Source organism: Trachymyrmex cornetzi, unplaced genomic scaffold, assembly GCF_001594075.2.
Source record: "Trachymyrmex cornetzi isolate Tcor2-1 unplaced genomic scaffold, Tcor1.1 scaffold147, whole genome shotgun sequence".
NCBI classification, from domain to species: domain Eukaryota; kingdom Metazoa; phylum Arthropoda; class Insecta; order Hymenoptera; family Formicidae; genus Trachymyrmex; species Trachymyrmex cornetzi.
In genome coordinates, this window is record NW_017296059.1 from 1,735,763 (window position 1) to 1,756,872 (window position 21,110).

Below are 21,110 nucleotides of genomic sequence, written 5' to 3' on the forward strand. Positions count from 1 at the left end.
AGAGAGAGAGAGAGAGAGAGAGAGAGAGAGAGAGAGAGAGAGAAGCGAAATATCTACCGACTATGACTAACAGCCCATGACTCGCTCTATTTCCATTCAAACATATATAAATATCTTTTGAGGCTTCCACGGGTATCTTCTTCAAAGAAGCTGTATGGTTTGCGGGTTATCTCCATGTCTTGGAACATTATTAAATATCAATATTTCATGAATAGTTTACTTCATCATAACGAGAGCAATCTAATGCCGGTTTATTTCATCAGAGTGGTCCTCGCTCTGATGAAGTGAATTGCAGTGTTTATAAAACGTTGGCATTTAAGGCAGAGTTTGACAAGGTGGGCTCAATTCAATAAAACTCAACGATCATTTCATCTTGGGGTTTTTAAGTGGATTTTTTTAATGGGTCCAACCCAATAAAACCCGGTGCGTTTACTAGTGTTTACTCAATGCATATGCGTAACCTTTTTTCTTTCACAAACGTTTTTCGACTATTTACTGACTGTCAACAGGGGCAAGGATAGTCCCGACCCATTTTTACAAGTGTTTCACAGCAATCTTATTATTCCGTTTTATTCAAATTGTCTTTATTTACAAATGATACAAGAAAAATCAACATGTCATTTCTCGCTTATGATTTCACGATTCAATATGGCTGAGGCGAATACTCGGGAGCCTTAATAATATATGCCAAGATATAAGAATAATCCGCAGACCATGTAGTTTCTTTAACATATACATATTTTCGGCATTTAACATAAAAACTTTGGTATGTGGTAAATCGTAGTATTAACATTTGCTAATAATTCGTGCACATTTTGTGCCGTTATATATTATTGTTTGGAGTTTATTTGTAATAAAATACTTGACGAGAGGATTTTATATGGACGTCTTGCGTAATACTTGTATAGAGAGAATTAGTGTCTTGTAACTTTCATCAAAATGCAAATTGAAACGATATCATATGCATTCAAAATGAAAGTGTCCACAAAAATTTCTTAATTCTCTTAACTCGTGACGCTGCAATAGAATGAAAAGCCGAATATGTCTTAAGAAGATATTAGAATCACATGCTGTCATTATTATGTACCACTCGATCATGACATGAACAAAGCACCCCGGTGTTATTTATTGCTATTATTCGTTCGGCAAGCCAAGACAAAAGGCAAAAAAGAACGTTGAGGAGAAGGATAATGAAAACGAAACGAAACATAAGGAAAGGAAAAATGAGCGAAGAGGAAAGAGAATTTATTCGAAAAACGTTAGAAACAAAAGGTAAAAAGAAAGGTAGAACATAAAGAAATGACGCTATTTGAATGTTTGGTATTGCAGACGCGGCGGGTTGCAGCAGCAGTGAATCAACAGCTATACCTGGCATCATAGTTCGCGAAAAGTCAACCGTTACCCATAAACAACATTTACCCATAAACAACTCTTCTGCTGGATACCTTTATCCACCATCGTGCGCCAAGATGCCCAAAGTTCACTACACACGGAGCCGCAACAACGGCCTGCATCATTCTTCATCTTCCTTCAAACGACGATACGTCCATTGTACTGGATGCCTTGACACATCATCGCGCGCCAAGAGACCCAAGATGGCCAAAGTTCACGACACACGGGACCACAACAACATGCTCCTGCATCTTTCTTTAGCTTCCTCCTCCTCCTTCTCCTCTTCCTCCTCTTCCTCTTCCTCCTCTTCCTCTTCCTCATTGATGTGTTTATTGCCTTCATCATCGCATCAAACAATTAAATGCCAGAAGATGCTTGAAGCATTTGACGACGATAACTCTAGTACGCGTAGCGGAAGTACGAGCACGAGGGATCCAAGTAGCGACGGTCAGCAATCCGACTATGAGGAATTATCATCCGATTGTAGATTATTCACGCAAAGAGACACGATTCCATTTAATTTGAAGCTAAAGGAGGTGCGAGTGAAGTTGTCCGATGTTCTGCGCAGTGAAAAGCATCGAAAATTAGTCGCAGCAGCGCTTGCCAGATCCTCTTCCGCGTCCAACAAGAATAAGATGAATCTCTGGGAAGTGGAGAAAATTCTACAAAAGCGAGAACATAGGGGACAATCACACTATCTGATCAAGTGGAAAAACTGGGATGTCAATCACAACTCATGGGAACCATTGCAGAATCTCAAGTGTGAAGAACTAATATGTGAATTTGAGAACGAGCGGAAAAATTTGATCGCTCAATTCGAGATAATGGTAAATTTCTATCCAGACAAATTCGATGTTGAGCTTCTTCTGGCGCGAAAATATGAAAAATGTAATAAAACGATCATTGACGCTACAGACGATGCTATTGTTGCCATCGCTGGGGATACTATGTATGCCGAAATTCGACGTTACCTAAATTCAAACTCGCGCGATACCGAGTTGGAGGAAAAGATCAAACGGCAGATGTTGTACATGCTGATGCTTGAGCTGCGGCGTGACCAACTTGAATCCTTAAAGAATTGGGAGACCGAAATGAATGATGTTGCGAAGGGCAAACCGACGATAAAAGTGGAGAACCTAGTGGATCTGGCGAGTGCACCGCAAAACTTCAAGTATATCAACGAGTATGAGTCAGATGAAAATCAGGTTAAGATACCGGATGATCCACCGGTTGGTTGCCACTGCGAAGGCACGTGTGGGACCGATAAGAAGTCTAATTGTTGTTTTGCACAGAACAACGACAAGCAAACGTTGCCATACACGTCGACGGGCCAGCTATGCGTGATTGCAGGGACACCTATCTACGAATGCAACAAGCGTTGCACCTGCGACGAGACTTGTCCGAATCGGGTGGTACAATTAGGTACCAAAGCACAACTGTGCATCTTCCGAACGAACAATGGACGTGGCTGGGGTGTGCGCACCCAATGCGCGATCAAGAAAGGCACTTTCGTGATCAAATACGTGGGTAAAGTGATTAAAAGCGAGGACGCAGATAATCGTAGTAGAGAGTACAATGAGACAGGTTGTACATATCTCTTTGACCTCGACTACAACCAACAGCCGTGCCCGTATACCGTGGATGCAACTAAGTGTGGCAATGCGTCACATTACATTAATCATTCTTGTAATCCCAATCTCAAGGTCTCGGTGGTTTGGATCAACTGCCTGGATCCGGATTTGCCCGATCTCGCGCTATTTGCTCTCAGGGATATTGAACATAATGAAGAACTTACATTCGATTATGGTACGCAGATGTCGCGCAACAATCCGACTGTGACAAATAGAGATACCTGCAGATGTGGTGCCGCGAATTGTCGGAGATATTTGTTTTAAGGAGTATGCTTGCCATGTAACTTTCGTACGCGTCAATAGATGTTGATTTTGCATTAGCAACGACTATAATTTGGAAGAGAAGAATGTACTCAGGACTAACTGAGATGAGAATAGTAACTCGGCAGTATAATTACTCAAAATTTCGTTTGCAATTATTTTTCTTAGCTCAGTTTCTATCTTTTTTGATTGAATTATAATTGCGCCAGCAAAGTTGTGAGTAATTATAAAGTTATTTAACTTGCTATTAACAAAAAGTGATTTTATTATATATAATTGCTACAATCCTTCAAATTTTAATGCATTATTTTTATTGAATGCTAAATAATTAATTTTAATATTATAAAAGTGTCAAGCCTGCATTATATAAAAGCAGTTTTTTCAGTAAAATGTAACATAAAAGCTTTTGAAAGTTTAGTAACTATATAAAGTCACTGTTGTATCTCATTATAAAGTATGTATTTTGATCATAATTCGCAGTTGATGCGATAGCAAATGATTTTAATTGTATCTATTTTGATGCTTGTTGAAGAATTGAGACTTTAAAGTACAAACTACAAACTTTAAACTGAGGAAAAAGATTTTTGTGGTAAATAAGTTAGGAAAAGAAGAAAGTTGTGGATGAATATAGAAGAAAGACATAAAAAAAATGTTACTAGGAGAAATGTTAAGCTAGGAGATAAATAAGACTGCACACAAACTTTTTAATATTGTTATTGAATAATAATTATTAATGTACTAAGTTTCATGAATATACTGAATCGTTACATGAGAGTGAAGCAAAGCCGATTATTGCATGGTTTTGTTTTAATACATTTTGTACTAATTTTTATACTCAGCTAATTGTACAAATTAAACACAAATATACAAGAAATATAGTTAAAAATTCACCTTCTTCAATCACATAGTAACGTCGAGTTTTATTGTATATTACTCTTACAATTTCTATATTAAGGCTACTGAGTAGTCGCGGCGCTCATGTTGGAATCGTGACGTCAGAAGCGAGGAATGACACGTTAATTTATGCACGATGCCATTTGTAAATAAAGACAATTTGGATAAATCTAAATGACGAAATCGCTTTAAAACACCTGTAAAAATAGGCACAAACTGTTCTTTCCTCCCTTGATAGTCAGTAAATGGTCGTAAAAGTGAGCCTATATTCTGGCAGAAACACGGTTTAACAGCTGTTGAAACGAGTGAAATTTACACTTTTACATATAAAATTCCAAAATAACTATAGTTTCTGCCCATTTTTAGGACTTTCGTAAATACGAGACAAGTCACATTTTCACAATTAAGCAAATAATAACGAAATAGCATCGTGCACAAATTTCGTCGTCAAAATGTCACTTTTCTACACTTATAAGTTTAGCCATTTATCTTGGCGAGGCGCTGTAACACACACACACAAGCACGAACCCATGTACATGTGCTCGCTTTCGGTGCGCTGAGAGCACATGACGTGAGCTCGTGCTTGTGTGTGTTGCGATTTCGCCATATTTCGCCAGGTCGCCGATTGATTTTGAGTCACATGCTGACTACTCAAGCCTTAATATGTTATTTCTTTCTATTTTTCTTTTCTTTTTTTTTTTTTTGGAGAACGCATATTATATATTTCTTGAGTTATACAAAGTGTCCCCTACAAATTTAGAGTAACGTTGAGTTCTCCTTCATATTCTGTTGATTATATTCAAAGTAAAAAATAATTAAAAAATATAAATTGAGTACAGAAAGTAATAACACAGAGATATCAAATGGGTCATAACACTGTCGAACTCTTAAGATATAATCCTAAAAGTTTTTTTACTTCGAAGGGGACATGAGATGCTACCGTTGGTTTAACCTTGATAACCTGGCATTAGTGAGATCAGGGTAAGATTTGAACTTTTTGAATGGAACCACCCATTTTTCATTACATATTCTTGTAGCTTACCTTGAGAGCTTTTCAGAACATTATAATAAGCTATAAGAATCTGTAATGAAAAATGGCGAGTTCCATTTAAAGAGTTCAAAGTGTTTGAGTAGATCCTTTAAATGGGATACCCTCTGTATATAGATATCTGCGTATATCTATATACGTATTACGTTTTGAACGTGTCAAGTTTACAGTGTCTTCTAATTAGATTTTAGAGAAAATCTAGGATCTTGTTTACTCCAACTTTTGTAAATGTAAATGATACGTTTAATTATGTATATAATTAAAGATATTTCAGAAAATAAAATTAAAGAGGAAAGACTTCGAAAATTAGAAGACGCTACGAATATGAATTATTTAGTTAAGCATAAACAATGTATTAAGATACTGTTATAATGAAAACGCTAGAATACATATAAATGCATTCTCAGTATCTTGATATTCATCAGCACATTGATTGTATGTGTCGATTTTTATGTATTATGACCGTGCGCCATAGAATTTATAAATACATTTATTTAAAATAAATAACTTTATTTAAAAATTACTTAGAAGACTTTACTGTACATATATTGAAGAGCAAAAAAAATAATTTTTTTATACACAAAATGGCGGCACATTAGTCTTTTTGCGAAATTGCAACATGAACATTTGCGTGCAGGTTTTCTGTGAGATTTTCCCGAAAAATGTACTTTTCTATAAATAGCTACTATTTTGAAAAAAAATTAATATTTTCGAAAATCCCTACGTACTTCAGAAGCTTATTATATGTATAGATAATATGGATATATTTGTTGCTTTGTTCCAGGATAAACCATCTCACAGAAAACCTGCACGCAAATGTTCATGTTGCGATTTTGCAATGTGCCGTCATTTTGTGCATAAAAAAATTAAAAAAAAAATTTTTTTTTCCTCTTCAATATATGTACAGTAAAGTGTCTTCTAAATAATTTTTAAATAAAATTATTTATTTACCCCACAATAAATTCCTCAAGGGTGACGTTATCCCTTAATGTAATGTCATGAAATTAAGTTCAAATTGTGTGACTTAAAAGTATATTAAATTTCAGAAAATTTTCAGTATATATTTCTTCGGTAAACACGATAAGTTCCACGGAAAAAGGTACTCTATTTTTATTCCAAGGAATAAAAATATTCCGATTATTTTTATATTGCATACATTAGATATAGTAATTGATAGTTATTAGAAAATCTTTGTAAGAGGATCTCTAGACATTAAAGGCAGAAGTCGATTTTTTATTCTGAATGATGGACAATTAGATACACATTATGCATGTAAAGCATAATGCGACAAATTCTCCACAACTAAAGAGTCTGGGTATTATAATCATGAAATTTTATCCCTAGGATGGAAAGCGAAAGGTGAAAATTTTAACCATTGAAGTTAATAGAGAAATTTTTCACTTTTCACTTTTCATTCTAGGATGAAAGTTTCATGATTGATACCCTGATCGCGTTAAGATTACCAAAGAAATCACCTGTAAAATTGTATGACAGTATACAATTCGATTTCCGCTATGGAAATATCGAAGATGAATACATTCATACATATGCTTTTCTGTAACAATATCACAGCTAACAACATTAAATATTATCGCATTGCAGTATTAAATAACTATAAAACCGAGAAATTGTTTTACGTTGTCATTGTATCTTTTGATCACATCGGGATATAAATATATATTAATTAAAAATAAGATTTGTCTTTAAGTTGTATTGTTATCTTAGAGGCGGGACTGTCTTGAGACCGTGTACATGCACCACTCTATCGTCGTATTCTCTTCATAGAGAATTTCAATCGGTGACTATTTTCTTACATCTTTTCAGACAAAAAGTCTTCGTAAGAAGATTTCTAGGAATTAAAGATCGGAAGTCGACTTTTTATAATTTTGGTCCACAACCTCGCTTTAAGAGGCCTAAAGTCATAAGTCGAAAGAGATTAAGTGACAATAATTTCTGCCTTTAAACTGTTAAACTTAAGCGAATTGAGCCAAACCCAATTCTTACCGCCTAAAAGTACAAGTTCTGTGACCGATATATCATCGCTTACAACTAAAGCTTACGGCCTTTTAAAGCAAGGTTGTGGACTTAACCTTAGTCTGAATAGTTAGATACACATTATGCAATATATAAAGCATAATTCGACTATATAAATTCTCCTAAGCAACTAAGAGTCTGATTGCGTTAAAAGATATGAAAGAACAATCACTGTAACAATTGTGTAACAGCAGTTCGATTTCCACTATGGAAATATAGAAGATGAACACATTCTCACATATGCTTTTCTGTAATAATGTCGCAGCTAACAATATCAAATATTATTGCGTTGCAGTATTAAGTAACTATAAAACATGAAAATTTGTCTTACATCGGTAGTTGTCATCATATCTTTTGACCACGTCGGGACGTAGAGGGTCGACGTAAACATATGTTAAGTTTACTTTGTAAAACTAAGTTTGTAAAACTAAGATTTATTTTTAAGATAGTTATTTTATAATCAGGACTGTTTTGAGACCGTGTACATGTGCCACTCTATCGTCGTATTCTCTACACAGAGAATCTCGATCGGTGAATATTTTTTTACGTCTTTTAGATAAAAAATTTCACTATTTATATATATGTCGATGAGCTTATGGCATTATTTATGTAAGTCGGTATTATAAGAGATCAAATAGTTATAGTTAAGAAAGAATAAAATTCCTGTAAAATTAATTCGTGCGGACGTTATGTCGATGGATGAACTAAAAATAAAGTTTTTTACGAGATGAACTCTGTGATTCATCGTGTTTATCTCTTCTCAAGTAAAATTCTATTATAAAAAAATTCTATGACATGTTTATTTTCCATAGTTTATTTCCCACAGCACAAAATTATTATACATTATTTTGATAACATTTTGATAACATATAATGCATGTAGTTAATTTATTGTACAAAGTTTTATAACGATAAAGTAAGTTGTCTGATAAAGACCACAAGCAACTAGATACGTGGATTGACATCACATATAACAAATATATTTTTATGTCTATAATATACATATAGCTATTAAAATTAAAATTCTTATGAATTCACGCTAAAAAGGAATTTATTTTGAACAGTATACAGCGCTTGTTAAACCCTTTTCGAAGATAAATAATTCTTGCCAGCTGAAGAAAAAAAAAGAAGGGCAAGTTATCTGATTGCTCTTCTTCATTTCAGGATATGCAAATGCGAAGATTTACGAATGTGAAAATCCGAAATGTCCTCGACCTGGACGTTACATATCCGGCGGATCCAGCAAAGATGATTCTTTTCCTTGCATGCGTTCTGTTTGTTCAGGGAGATTTCAATTGGTTCGACATGTCTCCTTTGTCGATTGTCCTGGACACGATATTCTTATGGCGACTATGCTTAACGGAGCAGCTGTTATGGATGCTGCTTTGCTTTTAATCGGTAAATGTAAATCGATGTATTTGTTGATGTTGATCATAAGGCGTTGTTTTGTCTTTTTTCAAAGTTATGATTCTATTGAATTGTAGCTGGCAATGAATCATGCCCTCAGCCTCAAACGTCGGAGCACTTGGCAGCTATCGAAATTATGAAACTTAAGCACATAGTCATCTTGCAAAATAAGATCGACTTGGTTAAAGAAGCACAAGCCAAGGAGCAGTATGAACAAATATTGAAATTTATTCAAGGTATTGGTTCTTTATCTCAGGATATAATTTCAGCGAAGCTTCACTGGCGAAATTTCCCGACTCCATTGAGAATGAAGCAACGTTCAAATTCTCTTCGCTGAAGCTCTCTTAGGCCTGCTGAAGCCTGCGGCACGATGGCCGTTTTCTTGCTAGATTCCTAGCTGGATTAGAATCTTGCCATCGTATTGGCTGGGGTACAGTGCCAGCATCGTAGCTAATATGGCAAGAGATCTATTCTAGCTAAAGTCTTGTGTTCACCACAATGTTAGAAATCGGTCCGAGACCTCGGGTGAAGAAAAAATCGACCAATCATGGTCATATAACCAAGTTGTATTCAAACGTGATTTGTTAATCCTTCCTTTGTCCGAAATTTTGGACCGGTTTTTAGCATTGTGGACACAATCCAGCAAGTAAATAAGCACCGTGTTCCGGTGGTTTTATTACCTGCTCTAATCTTTTCATAGAACGAAGGTTTGCTGGTGAAGCTACTGTCACTATTGGTTCTTTACCATCTTAAGGTACAATTTCATGCAGCGAAACTTTACTTGCGAAATTTCCCCACTCCGCCGAAAACGAAGCAGCGTTCAAAAGAACACTGAATTTTACCTGTTCTTACCTTTTCATGGAAGGTGTCAATCAAAGCTCGCCGACTAAGCTACTGCCACTATGCCATAAATAAAAAAGCATTGAAAGAGAGCGTTCAAGAAATTAACCAGTCAAAAAATACTTCAAAACATTTGATTAATCAAGTAGACCGTAGTCAGTAACACCGTTGCTTCGCTTATATGACAGAGTAGCAGAATTTCGCCAGTAAATCTTTGCTGCATGAAATTATGTTTTAAGGGGATTCTAAAGACGATTAGCCATATTGGAAATAGCATATATAGACGATTTACGTGTCATTGAAACATTACTACATCAGTATCTCGTATGCCACATGTACACATAAAGGACTCCGCACTAATCCTATATGAAATTGGGTCCCGGTAAAATCAAATGGTTTTCTCATATGTTATAGCTTATGACTTGTTAAATAAAACATATAAGTTTTAGCGCAAAAAAATGAACATTTTCTGTTCGATTCACCTAAAAATTCTAGTTGACTTTGCCCTACCTTGGCGACGCCACCCAAAGTCAAACTGATGAAGTCAGCGGCTAGACCTTTTTAAACTGTACAATTTTTATCTAAAACTTTTTTATAAAGCTTATAGGTTTCCAGATATTTTGCCGTCTCGGAACATTGTATGTTCCTTATATGATTATATGTGGTGCTACGTATAATTATATCCCACATATAATTATTTACATACTATCATATATAATGTCCAAGCTATGTACACATGTATAAAATGATACTTTGTTACAGAATATGTAGTGTAATTCCCAGGATTTGAATGATGAAAATAACTCTTAAGCTACAACATATGAGAAAACCATTTGATTTCACCGGGACTCAATTTCATATAAGATTAGTGATTAAGAGTGATTAGTAATTAGTTATTAGTGATTAATGATTATTAGTGATTAATTTCATATAGGATTAGTTAATTTTTGGTATAATTACGTTTTAATTAAACGTCTAATTTTACCTGTTGAGTAAGTGGCAAGATTTCCCAATCGCATTTGCGGATTGCCAGTTTTACCTAACAGGTAAAATTTACCAAAAGGTGGAACAACGCGCGCACGCGCATCTATTTACATAATTCTGTTTACATAATTTAAAATTAGGGACGGTGGCGGAAGGCGCTCCAATCATTCCGATTTCGGCGCAACTGAAATATAATATTGAGGTACTGTGCGAATATATCACCAAGAAAATTCCAGTTCCAATGAGAGATTTCACGTCGGAGCCTCGACTGATCGTTATTCGATCTTTTGATGTGAATAAACCGGGCTGCGAAGTGGACGATTTGAAAGGTGGTGTCGCTGGTGGTAGCATCCTCAGAGGAGTGTTGAAAGTATGAACTAGATTAGTTTCAAATCAGGTTGATTTCTCCGATATGTGGTATCATAAAAACTAATACAATTTTATTATAGGTCGGTATGGAAATTGAAGTTCGTCCAGGATTAGTGTCTAAAGATAGCGAAGGCAAGTTGACCTGTCGTCCAATATTCTCACGTATTGTGTCTTTATTCGCCGAACAGAATGAACTGCAATTCGCTGTACCTGGTGGTCTAATTGGTAAATAATTATTAAAATTCTGCAATAATATAATTGATAAATAATATTCTCAAATGTTTGTTATTAATCGCTCTAATATGAACAGAGTCGTAATAAATTCTGATCGTTTTGTAAGAGTAATAGATTATGTGATTTTTTTAAGGTGTTGGAACCAAAATCGAGCCTACTTTATGCCGTGCTGATCGTCTAGTTGGGCAAATTCTTGGAAGTGTCGGTGCATTGCCACAAATATTCATCGAGCTGGAAATTTCGTATTATTTATTGAAACGTTTATTAGGAGTGAGAACCGAGGGCGATAAAAAGGGTGCGAGGGTGAGTCTATTTTCATTCTGTATTTACATTATCACATTCAAATTAATGTGTGTTTTCTGTAACTGTACGGGTTTAAGATTGCTCTTAACTAGCATTCTCATAAACATTACAGATATATGAATATTTTATATGATTATTTATTTTCTAATATACGGGATGTCTCTGCATATAGTGCCAAAACTGCTACAGCGGCTTTAGCACATGGAAACAAGTCGAAAATGTTTAATAAACATATGTCCGATTTCGACCGATTTCGGAGTTACGGGATATTGAAGTAAGAAAATATAAATAGTAAAGTTGTTTAACGTTCGTTATTCTATTTAATACTTTACAAATATGTTCAAAAATTCCTCCGTCGACACACTTTCTAGCACGAATTAATAAATTGTTTCGGACTTGACGACAGATATTTGGAGTTTTGTGGAGATATCGGCAGCGTTAAGTATCAGTTCCATAATTGTTCTGCATTCTGAATCTCATTCTGGTAGACTAGATCTTCCATTTAAAGAAAAAAAATCCAGTGGTGTGAGGTCGGGACTTCTCGCTAGCCATTTAATAGGAGCATCCTGATTTCTTTCAATCTGAGGATAGTGATCATGGAGAAATGTTCGTATACGAAGTGTAAAGTGAGATGGTGCCCCGTCGTGCATGAACCACATGTTTCTTCGAGTTAGGAAATCTACTCCTCCAACAGCACTAGTAGGTCATCGCTCAAAAAGTGAAAGTAAGCGTCTTTTGTCAAATGAGAAGGCAATGATGGATCAGCAAGGATTCCAGTCCACAAATTGATAGTGAATTCTCGCTGCACGTGCGACCTTCGGTACACATACTGATTAATAAAGATTTAGTCTCAGAAAAAGATTCAGGATTCAGAACAACGAACATTAAACAACAATTACGATTACAATTACGATTCACGTTTTTTTACTTTAATATCGCGTAACTCCGAAATCGTTCAAAATCGTACTTATGTTTATTAGACATTTTTTATTTGTTTTCATATGCTGAAGCCACTGTAGCTAATATTCGGATCGAGACTGGTCTCGATCTCGTTTCGTCATTCCAACTCCGTCGAGACGAGACCGAAATTATTATGCCGAGAGTCTCGGCAAGACTGAGAATCTAAGCCAGTCATCAAACCTTCTACTGAACGAAGAAGTCATCCGCGAATATCAATTGTTTTAAGGTGCGTCCAGATTATCTAGTTAAACCTTGAACTGCGAGTATTTCGGCGAATAACAAATGCTCCCGGCTCGAAGTTTAGCTCCATTATCTGGATGCACGTTTATTCATTTGTCCGTAAAATATAATTGGTAAAAAAAATTTTCGATTTGAAACCAATTCTCGATTCGAGACCGAGACTATATCCAGAATTTCGAAATCAGGTCGAGACCGAGTCCGAGACCTAGATAGTCTCATTTCATTGAGACGAAACCGAAACACTAGCTGTAATTGTGGCACTGTATACAGAGATACTCTGTATAAAGGAGGGTGTTAAAAAAGTGTCGAGTTTCGCCCCCAAGATACACCTGAATAAATCTTGAAAATTCATTGCTTGGGTCCTCAGAAAACCGGAAATAACAATCGTTTGTCCGGAAAGTGGTGAGAACATTGCTGGAATTGCTTAAATATAATTTGAAAATGACATTATTTACATACAGTTAATAAGTGAAAAATTATGATTTTAAATTACCTATGCCACGCAGTCATTACCACTGAACAGCGCCATGCCCCTGCAAAATCTGCTATGCAACCCGTAATACTGCTTAGTATGATCCGTAACACCCTGTACATAATAAATGTAAGTACATTCTTCATATAAAGATGCGAACTATTTTAGTATTATCCAGAATGTACCACACAGGGTAGTTAATAGTCTGGGTAGTCCACAGTCTGGTTAATATTCCTTGACAAAAATCAGGATTCCACAATTCGTCACTCCTGTGGTATTGATCCGTAACACCCTGTACATAATAAATGTAAGTACATTCTTCATATAAAGATGCGAACTATTTTAGTATTATCCAGAATGTACCACACAGGGTAGTTAATAGTCTGGGTAGTCCACAGTCTGGTTAATATTCCTTGACAAAAATCAGGATTCCACAATTCGTCACTCCTGTGGTATTTAGCGATTTCAAACCTTCTCTATCATGTGTGCGTGCGTGATACAGATAAAGTGAGTGAATTTACATTTCATGTGCATTTTCATCAGAATCTGATGATACTAATAATGACTTTTCCTCAAAATAACCATCGAAGAATGATTTCATGTGCATTTTCATCAAAATTTGATGATACTGATAATGATTTTTCCTCAAAATAACCATTGAAAAATGGAGCAGGAATCGAGATGTTCTCTTGGAATCGAGCTTTACAAAAAAAATCACACGAGTGTTGCAACGTGAGAACAACGTTCTACAACACATTGACCTATCTTGCACCCGGAGGTGTGCCCAATAATAGCATCAGTTCCTTTTTTTGATTTATCAACCAGTAAATATATAAAATATTTTATAAAATGCTATTGCCTAGAATGCAAGTTCACGAAACATTGACATTAGCAATGGATGAAAACACGGCGATAATCCGCAAACTTTCTGGTATTTTTGAAGATAATACCCGTGAAAGCCTAAAAAGTGAAGTTCTATTCTCTGTCAAGAGGATGTTAGGCGGACTATACTTCCATGTGATGCATCTTGAATAGTACTAAAGTAGTTCGTGATCTTTAAATGAAGAATGTACATACTTGTATTTCTAGCTAAAATCGTCATTTTTTATTTATTAACTATATATGTAAATGATGTCATTTTTTAGTATATTTAAGTAATTCTAGCAATGTTACCGCTTCCCAGACAAACTATTATTATTTCATGTTTTTTAAGGATCCAAACAATGATTTTTCAAGATCTATTATATACAACAAGATGTATCAAATCTCTCAAGGTGTATCTTAGGGGTAAAAGTCGACTCTTTTTTAATATCCTCCTTTATTATTTATATTCTTTATATCTAGTTTTGTTTTTCCCTAAAATTATCCTTTTATTCTGTAATAAAAAAGATCTTAATTTATTTAATGTTTTTGTAAATATCCCGATGATAGGTACCAAAGCTATCAAGAGGAGAGGTACTGCTTGTTAACATTGGATCGTTGAGCACCGGTGGCAGAGTACTGGCTACTCGTGCTGATTTGGCAAAGATCAGCTTGACGAATCCAGTGTGCACTGAGATCGATGAGAAGATCGCGTTATCCAGACGAGTGGAAAAGCATTGGCGTTTAATCGGATGGGGTCAAATTTGCGGAGGTCAAACAATAGATCCTATTTTGGATCGAAAATAATGACAATACTTGATTTAGCTGCTCTCAAAGCTGTTATTTCTACGATCTGTTCACAACACCACAACTAGTATCCGAAATATTTATAATAAAAATTTAAAGCTACTCTTGCCAAGACTAATTCATTCAATAAAGTTACAATCCAAGTCCTGCAAATCTATTCTGTAAAAATTTCGTTATCATTATAACGCCACTGCGCAGCTTTTTTACCATGGTGAAAGAGCTGCGCAGCAGCGTTATAATGACAACGAAAGGACTATGTCCAGTTAGGGCCCCAGCTGAACAGTATTGAGACCTAGCCTAGGATTGTAGAACATAAAAAAAGGATTAAAAAGTTCCATATGCACAACTTTGTAAAATGAGTTCCTTGAGTGCTACAGCTGTTCAAAGTTCGCTATTATGACCATGTATTGTGTACCATGTAGGACTGGTTTTATTCGATTTCTCGAATTGTCTAATATCTGGAATATGTTCAATCTTGACGAAGACAACTAAAACCTTTTTTGGATCCCAAATGAATAGTTATAAGTGATATATATTAATCGATGAAAAGGGGAGACACTCTCAAAGTATGAAACAAAAGGTTTTAATTGCCAAATTGAAATGTCGCCAATATATGGAGCTTATCTCTCTTCAGCTTCCTCATCAGAACTCTCTGAAAGTAAAAAAACATCATTAACTGTTCTTGCAGGCATATGGATATCTTCGTCAAAGTGTTGGGCATATCTCAGATACCATATAACTGTCAACCGGATTAATAAACTGTACCAAATACATTTTAGATATTATTTCAATGTCTTTGATACAATCCGTTATCGCAGTCACTGCGGGAAGGTGTCCTGGACGCAGAGAAATTAGATAAGACTAGTGATACATGATCATAATAGCGAACTTTGGATAGTTCTAGCACTCAGGAAACCTCTCCTATAAAGTTAGGCTTACGGAATTTTTAATTCTCTTTTGATACCTTAAAATTTTAGGCATGTCTCAAAGTTGTCCATCCGGGACCCAAATTCCCCTATAAAACTGGGCATACTTTGCGTTAAGAGTTACAGAATAAGCCTGCTGCTCTTTCATATACCGATATCATACTATGCATTGGAGACTGAGGATTGCGAATTAAAGATTAGAATTCGACTAATCAGGTAATTTTAATTTTAATCCATTTTGCTGTAATTAGCTAAATTCTAGTGTGTGACACTGGCATTAAATTGTAATTACACTATAGATTACCGATTGCGGTTCCCGGTTGACGAATCTATTTTAGCCAATTATGATACAAGTAGTTTATGCTCACTGCATCGCTAAAATAGAACTATTAATTGGCAATTTGTAACCGACAACCTGTAATGTCATTACGGTTTTAGAGAATAATCAAATCTTGATTTTTCTGTTTCCTAAAGGTGGGGAGTTTTCTTATAATTTTTTTATGAGAATTATTTACTGTTTATTGTATAATCCCCAACTTAGTACAATAACCGTAGATGTGTTTGTTAACTACACGCACAATTCTTAAGTAGGCCAGTAAGATCTCTTTTACATAATTTACGAATTACAAATTAAAAATCTATGTGAGATCAAATTCTAAATTCGTCGATTATAAGATTGTTGCTCTTGCACGGAGTCACACGGCATCCCATCTCTAATGCTCCACAATTTTCTTAAATAAATATAAAATTATTGGATAAATATTATATAAAAGTTTAGCGTTTGATTGATCTCGAAATAACAAATAATAGATTTTCGTATATTGTCGAAAATTTGTGTTTTCGTGTCATGTTTATTTTTCGATTATGGTCGTGACATTTGTCGAGGTGACCGCAATCGTAAGACTTGTCGAAGTATCCGTGATCGACATAATCACGATAGTTTGAAACAATGAGCAAAACGCAACATTATGCAGTCACAGAATAAGCAAGACACTGATACAGTGCGATATGTCGCTGCTCAGTCACAAGACGTGTCCATCAACATGAAGAAACTAACAGAATTATCAATCGAGGTTTTTCTTTTTTCATTCTTTGAAAATATTTCGATAAGTTATATAATTTTGTATAAATGTTATCAATATTTAGTGTAAGTTATATAATTTTGTGTAAATTTAACTCCCATCAAATTTTTACGATTGTAGAACAAGTACGTTACTATAAATGAGATTTTAATCGGTTTATTTAGGTGATAGCTTATATGTCTCGCAATTACGATAATAAAAATTTTAACGCAGTCACACGTAGTTATGTGCGATTGTCGTCCGAATTTCATCCTGACAAAGACGACAACAGAGCGGCGGATTGGCTGTTCGTATTGAATACATTGAATTTTGCACTTTGGACCGAAAAGGATATGAAGGAATGGAAAGTTGATGGATTAACTGGATACGTAGCACTGTGTGCTGTTATTAAAAGAGCTATTGACGTGAGCACATTTATTTAGTTTTATGTGACAACGTTACTATATTTCACCTGTTCAAAATACACCTTCGAATACTATTAATATAATTTAATATTAACATTAATCTTTACGATGTGACACTTGTCTTCTATATCAACTTCGTTAACAATATAACATTAATTGCTTCTATTTTTGCTGACACAATTTTCGACTGACATTTTCTAATTATGTTTTCTACCAATAACTCTGCTAACTATTATTTTACTTTATTGGTATCATTTGTCTTGTAATCTGCTTCGATTTTTACGTTATATTCTGTTCATTTGTACCTATCTGTTATCAGAATTTTTATTAAAGTTTGAAGCATGAAAATGTACAACGTAAATTAAAAATATAAACTTTTCATACTTTTTGTTTCGTCCCTTTCATGAATTTCGACGGAAAATTCGCTGAATTTTATGAGTTACATTTTACTTCAGCTTTTTTTCCGTATGACAATAGAAACAACATTTAATATAAAATGCGTTTTTTTTCTGTTTAGACTATTTTAATTTGCATTTACCATATTATTTTTTAAGTATTTCTTGCAGCAAATGAGTTTCCTTCCATCTGGTAAGCGCCTCTTCATGTAACAGTTTGTGAAGAGTTTCGCATCGTCCAAAAGTCCTGCGCAAAATTACATTATAATAAAAAATAAATCTTTAAATTTATTTAAACGATAATGATTGCATAATTTATAATTGAGAACTTTATAATTGAAAACGAAATATTATATTTCTTCAATTTTTTCTTATAACATTACTTTTCATTTTTGCTGTTTCTTTATTTATTTTGTTGTTATAATCTTCTATGAATTTTTGACGGCGAACGTCTATACGTTGCAATAACATTTTTTGTTTTGCAATATCCTTTTCCTGGAACTGCCGCTTTTTTGTCCATCTGAAATTCGCCTTTCTTAAGAAAAAGAATTTTGTAGATTTTTCCTTTTCAGATTACTCTGCTTGTTTACAAGAATTACTAAACTAAATCATTCTTTATTCATCAAAAATATCGCATGGTAAATTTTGTTTTCCATTATTAAATATATTTAATAATGTACGTACTTTTCTTCCATGTCTTTCTGCTTTTGTTGTGCGATATTCATTAGTCGTTTCTCCCTGCCTTTCTTTCGTGCCTTGTCTTTTTTCTTCCAATCCACCAACGTATCGATCACTTTACGTCGAGTAATCTCCGCCGCAATTTTGCATTTTTGTTGAATCTGTTCGATCCGCTCATCACGCTTAATATTTATCAGTCTTCGTTCTTCTCGCCTAATAAGCTTTAACAATTTCAATCTTCGCGCCGTTCTGTACGCTCGCTCCTCCAGTTTTCGAGTTCTCAGTTCCTCTTGTAGTAACCGTTGCTGCACGCGATGCTGTCTCTCGGTAGTCAACTTCTCTCTTTCTTTCAATCTAAATTTATAAAACAGAAATCCTGTTAATAATAGTTGCATCCATTTACACACAAGTGAAACTGAAGTCTGAAGTGAGCTGAGTATTTTATACTCAGATTAATGACGTCACTACTTGCTTACTTTGGTAGTTATCGCATGTCAACACAGGTTCATAACCTCACTTTAAAGCGAGTTTACGAGAATTACGAAACTCACTGAAGCATACGGTCTCGATCTTATGCAGATTATGGGTGAAAACTCAGTTGAATTTCACTTGTTGGAATGCAAAAAGAACGCGCATTCAACTGAGTTATGACGTCACAAGTGAGAATTATCTGAGAATCGGTGTAAATGGAAAGCAGCTAATATATACATCTTTGGGTGCATTCTGATATTCACTGCCAGTACTGAAAATCTATAGCACACGTAATAGGTCTGTTTTTTATTGCTGCACTCTGAATCAGTGCAATAAGTTAAAGTGAAACAAACGTATATTTGTTTCACTTCAACTCATTGCACTGTGTGTATTAGTTCAGAAAATGCGGCAATAAAAAACAGACCTTATGTATACTGTATAGTTTCAGCACTGGCAGTGAATATCGGAAAGCACCCTTTGTCATCTTCCTCTTGCGTTAGGCCTCTGGTCTGTGTTACACCCTTAGAACATATATAAATGCAAGAGGAATAGGGCGCTGAACGTGAAGCCAACATCTGTGCGAGAGAGAAAGGTAGCAAGGGATAAATGTTCGCAATGCGCATTCGCAGCACCGTCATCTGTGTGAATTGTGCAGTTGGTTAGTGTTTCTTACGCATTCGTACATTACACAGTGTATAAAACGTGGTGCTGCGCATGCGCATTAAGAACATTTATCCCTTTCTCTTTCGCACACATGTTTGCATCAGCGCGAGCCATGGGCAAGTATAGGCAATGCCCCTTCCATTTATATATGTTCTAAGGTTACACCTCTCCCATTAGCTGCGTTCAGTAGACTCAACAGTTCAGCAAGCGCTCACTCAACTGTTGAGTACGCTGAACGCAGTTATTTGTACACACACACGCACATATTTAAAAAAAAATTTTAGAAAGAAAACTAGAACTCTGTACTGGTAAAACAAAGGTGTTAGTTTGTAATAGGAGAAGAAGAGAGGATTAAAAAATGAAATAGGGCAAAAAGGAAACAAAACAGGTGTAGGAATTCAAGTATTTAGGTTTTATTTTGAATAGAAGGAATCACTATGAAGAGAACACATACAGGAATTACATAGAAGAGGTAAGCTGGTGGAAAAGAAGGTCTAGGTAAGAGCATGATGTAAATATATAAGAAAATAATACGCATAATATATGGCGGTAGCTATACTGGAAATAGCCAATCAAATGTCCGAATATGCACTTTCCTACTGCGCATCCATCAGATTGCTTCACCTTGTATATTTCCACCATAGGTAAGAGAATATGCAGGAAGGGAGGATCCCGCCTACAATCCCGATTGCACTCACCACTCATATCAGCTGGTGCCTAATAATTTTTCACTGTTTTATCAATAATATTTTATTTTAAAGACCGCAGCACACTCTTGCATAATGCATAGTGTATAAAGGAATCGACAATCAAAATTCTTCTTTTTCATGGAATGGGAGGAAAGGAAAGATTCTGATTAGTTGATTCGCTTATGCACTATGCGTTATACAAAAGTGTGTGTTGTGGCCTTTAAATTGGCCAATTAGCGACGCATGTGTGCAACATGTAATATGTGCAATCGGAGCCTTCCTTGCAGGAATGATTTTAGGTAGATTTTATAGATATCTAATGTAAAGTACGTGTTATGGCGTATGGGACGAAAATATTGGGGATTGAATGAAAAGGAAAAATTAGAAAAGATAATGATGGATTATATAAGGTGGATTTTTAATCTGAAAGAACATAGAAATGTTTATTCTGTAGCAGTGTTGCACGTTTAGATCCGGACACGTGTTCGGCTCAGCTCGGCGCCACTGAGCGCGACAGTGAGATACGTCCGTCCTACTCGCATTCGGAAGCTTTCGAGCGCGAGCGAGAGAACCGAGAGACTCGCTCGTGCCATGGTGGAAGGGATAACATGGTATGTGCAGTTGGACTCTTTCTAAATCTCTGCCCTCTCCGTCTATGGACTGTTCATAAGGAGGAAGACAGTTTTAAATGCAAGAATCGACTATGAATACCGGCCTGTTTCGTGTCGTGAAATTGGTACTGAATCTTTCCTTGTCCCAATTTCATGAAAAGAAAATAAACAATTTTTATCTTTTACCGTTTTTCTATTAAGTATAGTTAGTACTTGAGTAAAAAATTATTGGAAACCAATATTCGGCAATTTCTAATAATTTATATAATATCTTGTTAATTATTGCGAAAATTGTAAAACGGTAGAGGACTTTTCGACTCAATTTAGTCCGCCCCAGCCCCCTGACACTCCCATAGTTCCGATGGCTACGTAATGTCACCGTGGCGCTGGGAATATTCAGCGTGCTAAATATATAAATGTGTGTATGTGTGTACATATATATATATATATATATA

The 21,110-nt window shown here is 35.3% G+C and overlaps 4 protein-coding genes across 4 annotated transcripts in view; 3 read left to right on the top strand and 1 right to left on the bottom strand.

The window, feature by feature from the left end:
• The window catches only part of LOC108757854 (eukaryotic translation initiation factor 2 subunit gamma), a 22,795-nt gene extending 7,965 nt beyond the window's left edge, over nucleotides 1-14,830 (top strand). Inside the window, exons 4-9 of the mRNA XM_018502512.1 lie at nucleotides 8,424-8,657; nucleotides 8,744-8,902; nucleotides 10,631-10,860; nucleotides 10,940-11,084; nucleotides 11,227-11,396; nucleotides 14,500-14,830. Coding sequence (XP_018358014.1) covers nucleotides 8,424-8,657; nucleotides 8,744-8,902; nucleotides 10,631-10,860; nucleotides 10,940-11,084; nucleotides 11,227-11,396; nucleotides 14,500-14,736 — 1,175 coding nt within the window. The 3' untranslated portion in view covers nucleotides 14,737-14,830. The remainder of the gene's footprint in view (nucleotides 1-8,423; nucleotides 8,658-8,743; nucleotides 8,903-10,630; nucleotides 10,861-10,939; nucleotides 11,085-11,226; nucleotides 11,397-14,499) is intronic.
• Nucleotides 1,295-3,404, top strand: LOC108757853 (Suppressor of variegation 3-9). The gene has a single exon (XM_018502511.1). The coding sequence runs from the start codon at nucleotides 1,314-1,316 to the stop codon at nucleotides 3,285-3,287; it is 1,974 nt and encodes a 657-aa protein (XP_018358013.1). The 5' UTR covers nucleotides 1,295-1,313; the 3' UTR covers nucleotides 3,288-3,404.
• A 1,715-nt stretch (nucleotides 14,831-16,545) lies between the features above and the next one.
• Nucleotides 16,546-21,110, top strand: part of LOC108757909 (UPF0553 protein C9orf64) — a 10,652-nt gene continuing 6,087 nt past the window's right edge. The window contains exons 1-2 of the mRNA XM_018502607.1: nucleotides 16,546-16,735; nucleotides 16,909-17,148. Of these exons, the coding sequence (XP_018358109.1) occupies nucleotides 16,631-16,735; nucleotides 16,909-17,148 (345 nt within the window). The 5' untranslated portion in view covers nucleotides 16,546-16,630. The remainder of the gene's footprint in view (nucleotides 16,736-16,908; nucleotides 17,149-21,110) is intronic.
• The window catches only part of LOC108757908 (fibrous sheath-interacting protein 2), a 6,148-nt gene continuing 2,213 nt past the window's right edge, over nucleotides 17,176-21,110 (bottom strand). The window contains exons 3-5 of the mRNA XM_018502606.1: nucleotides 18,228-18,575; nucleotides 17,927-18,063; nucleotides 17,176-17,790 (exon numbers count right to left, since the gene is read on the bottom strand). Coding sequence (XP_018358108.1) covers nucleotides 17,672-17,790; nucleotides 17,927-18,063; nucleotides 18,228-18,575 — 604 coding nt within the window. The 3' untranslated portion in view covers nucleotides 17,176-17,671. The remainder of the gene's footprint in view (nucleotides 17,791-17,926; nucleotides 18,064-18,227; nucleotides 18,576-21,110) is intronic.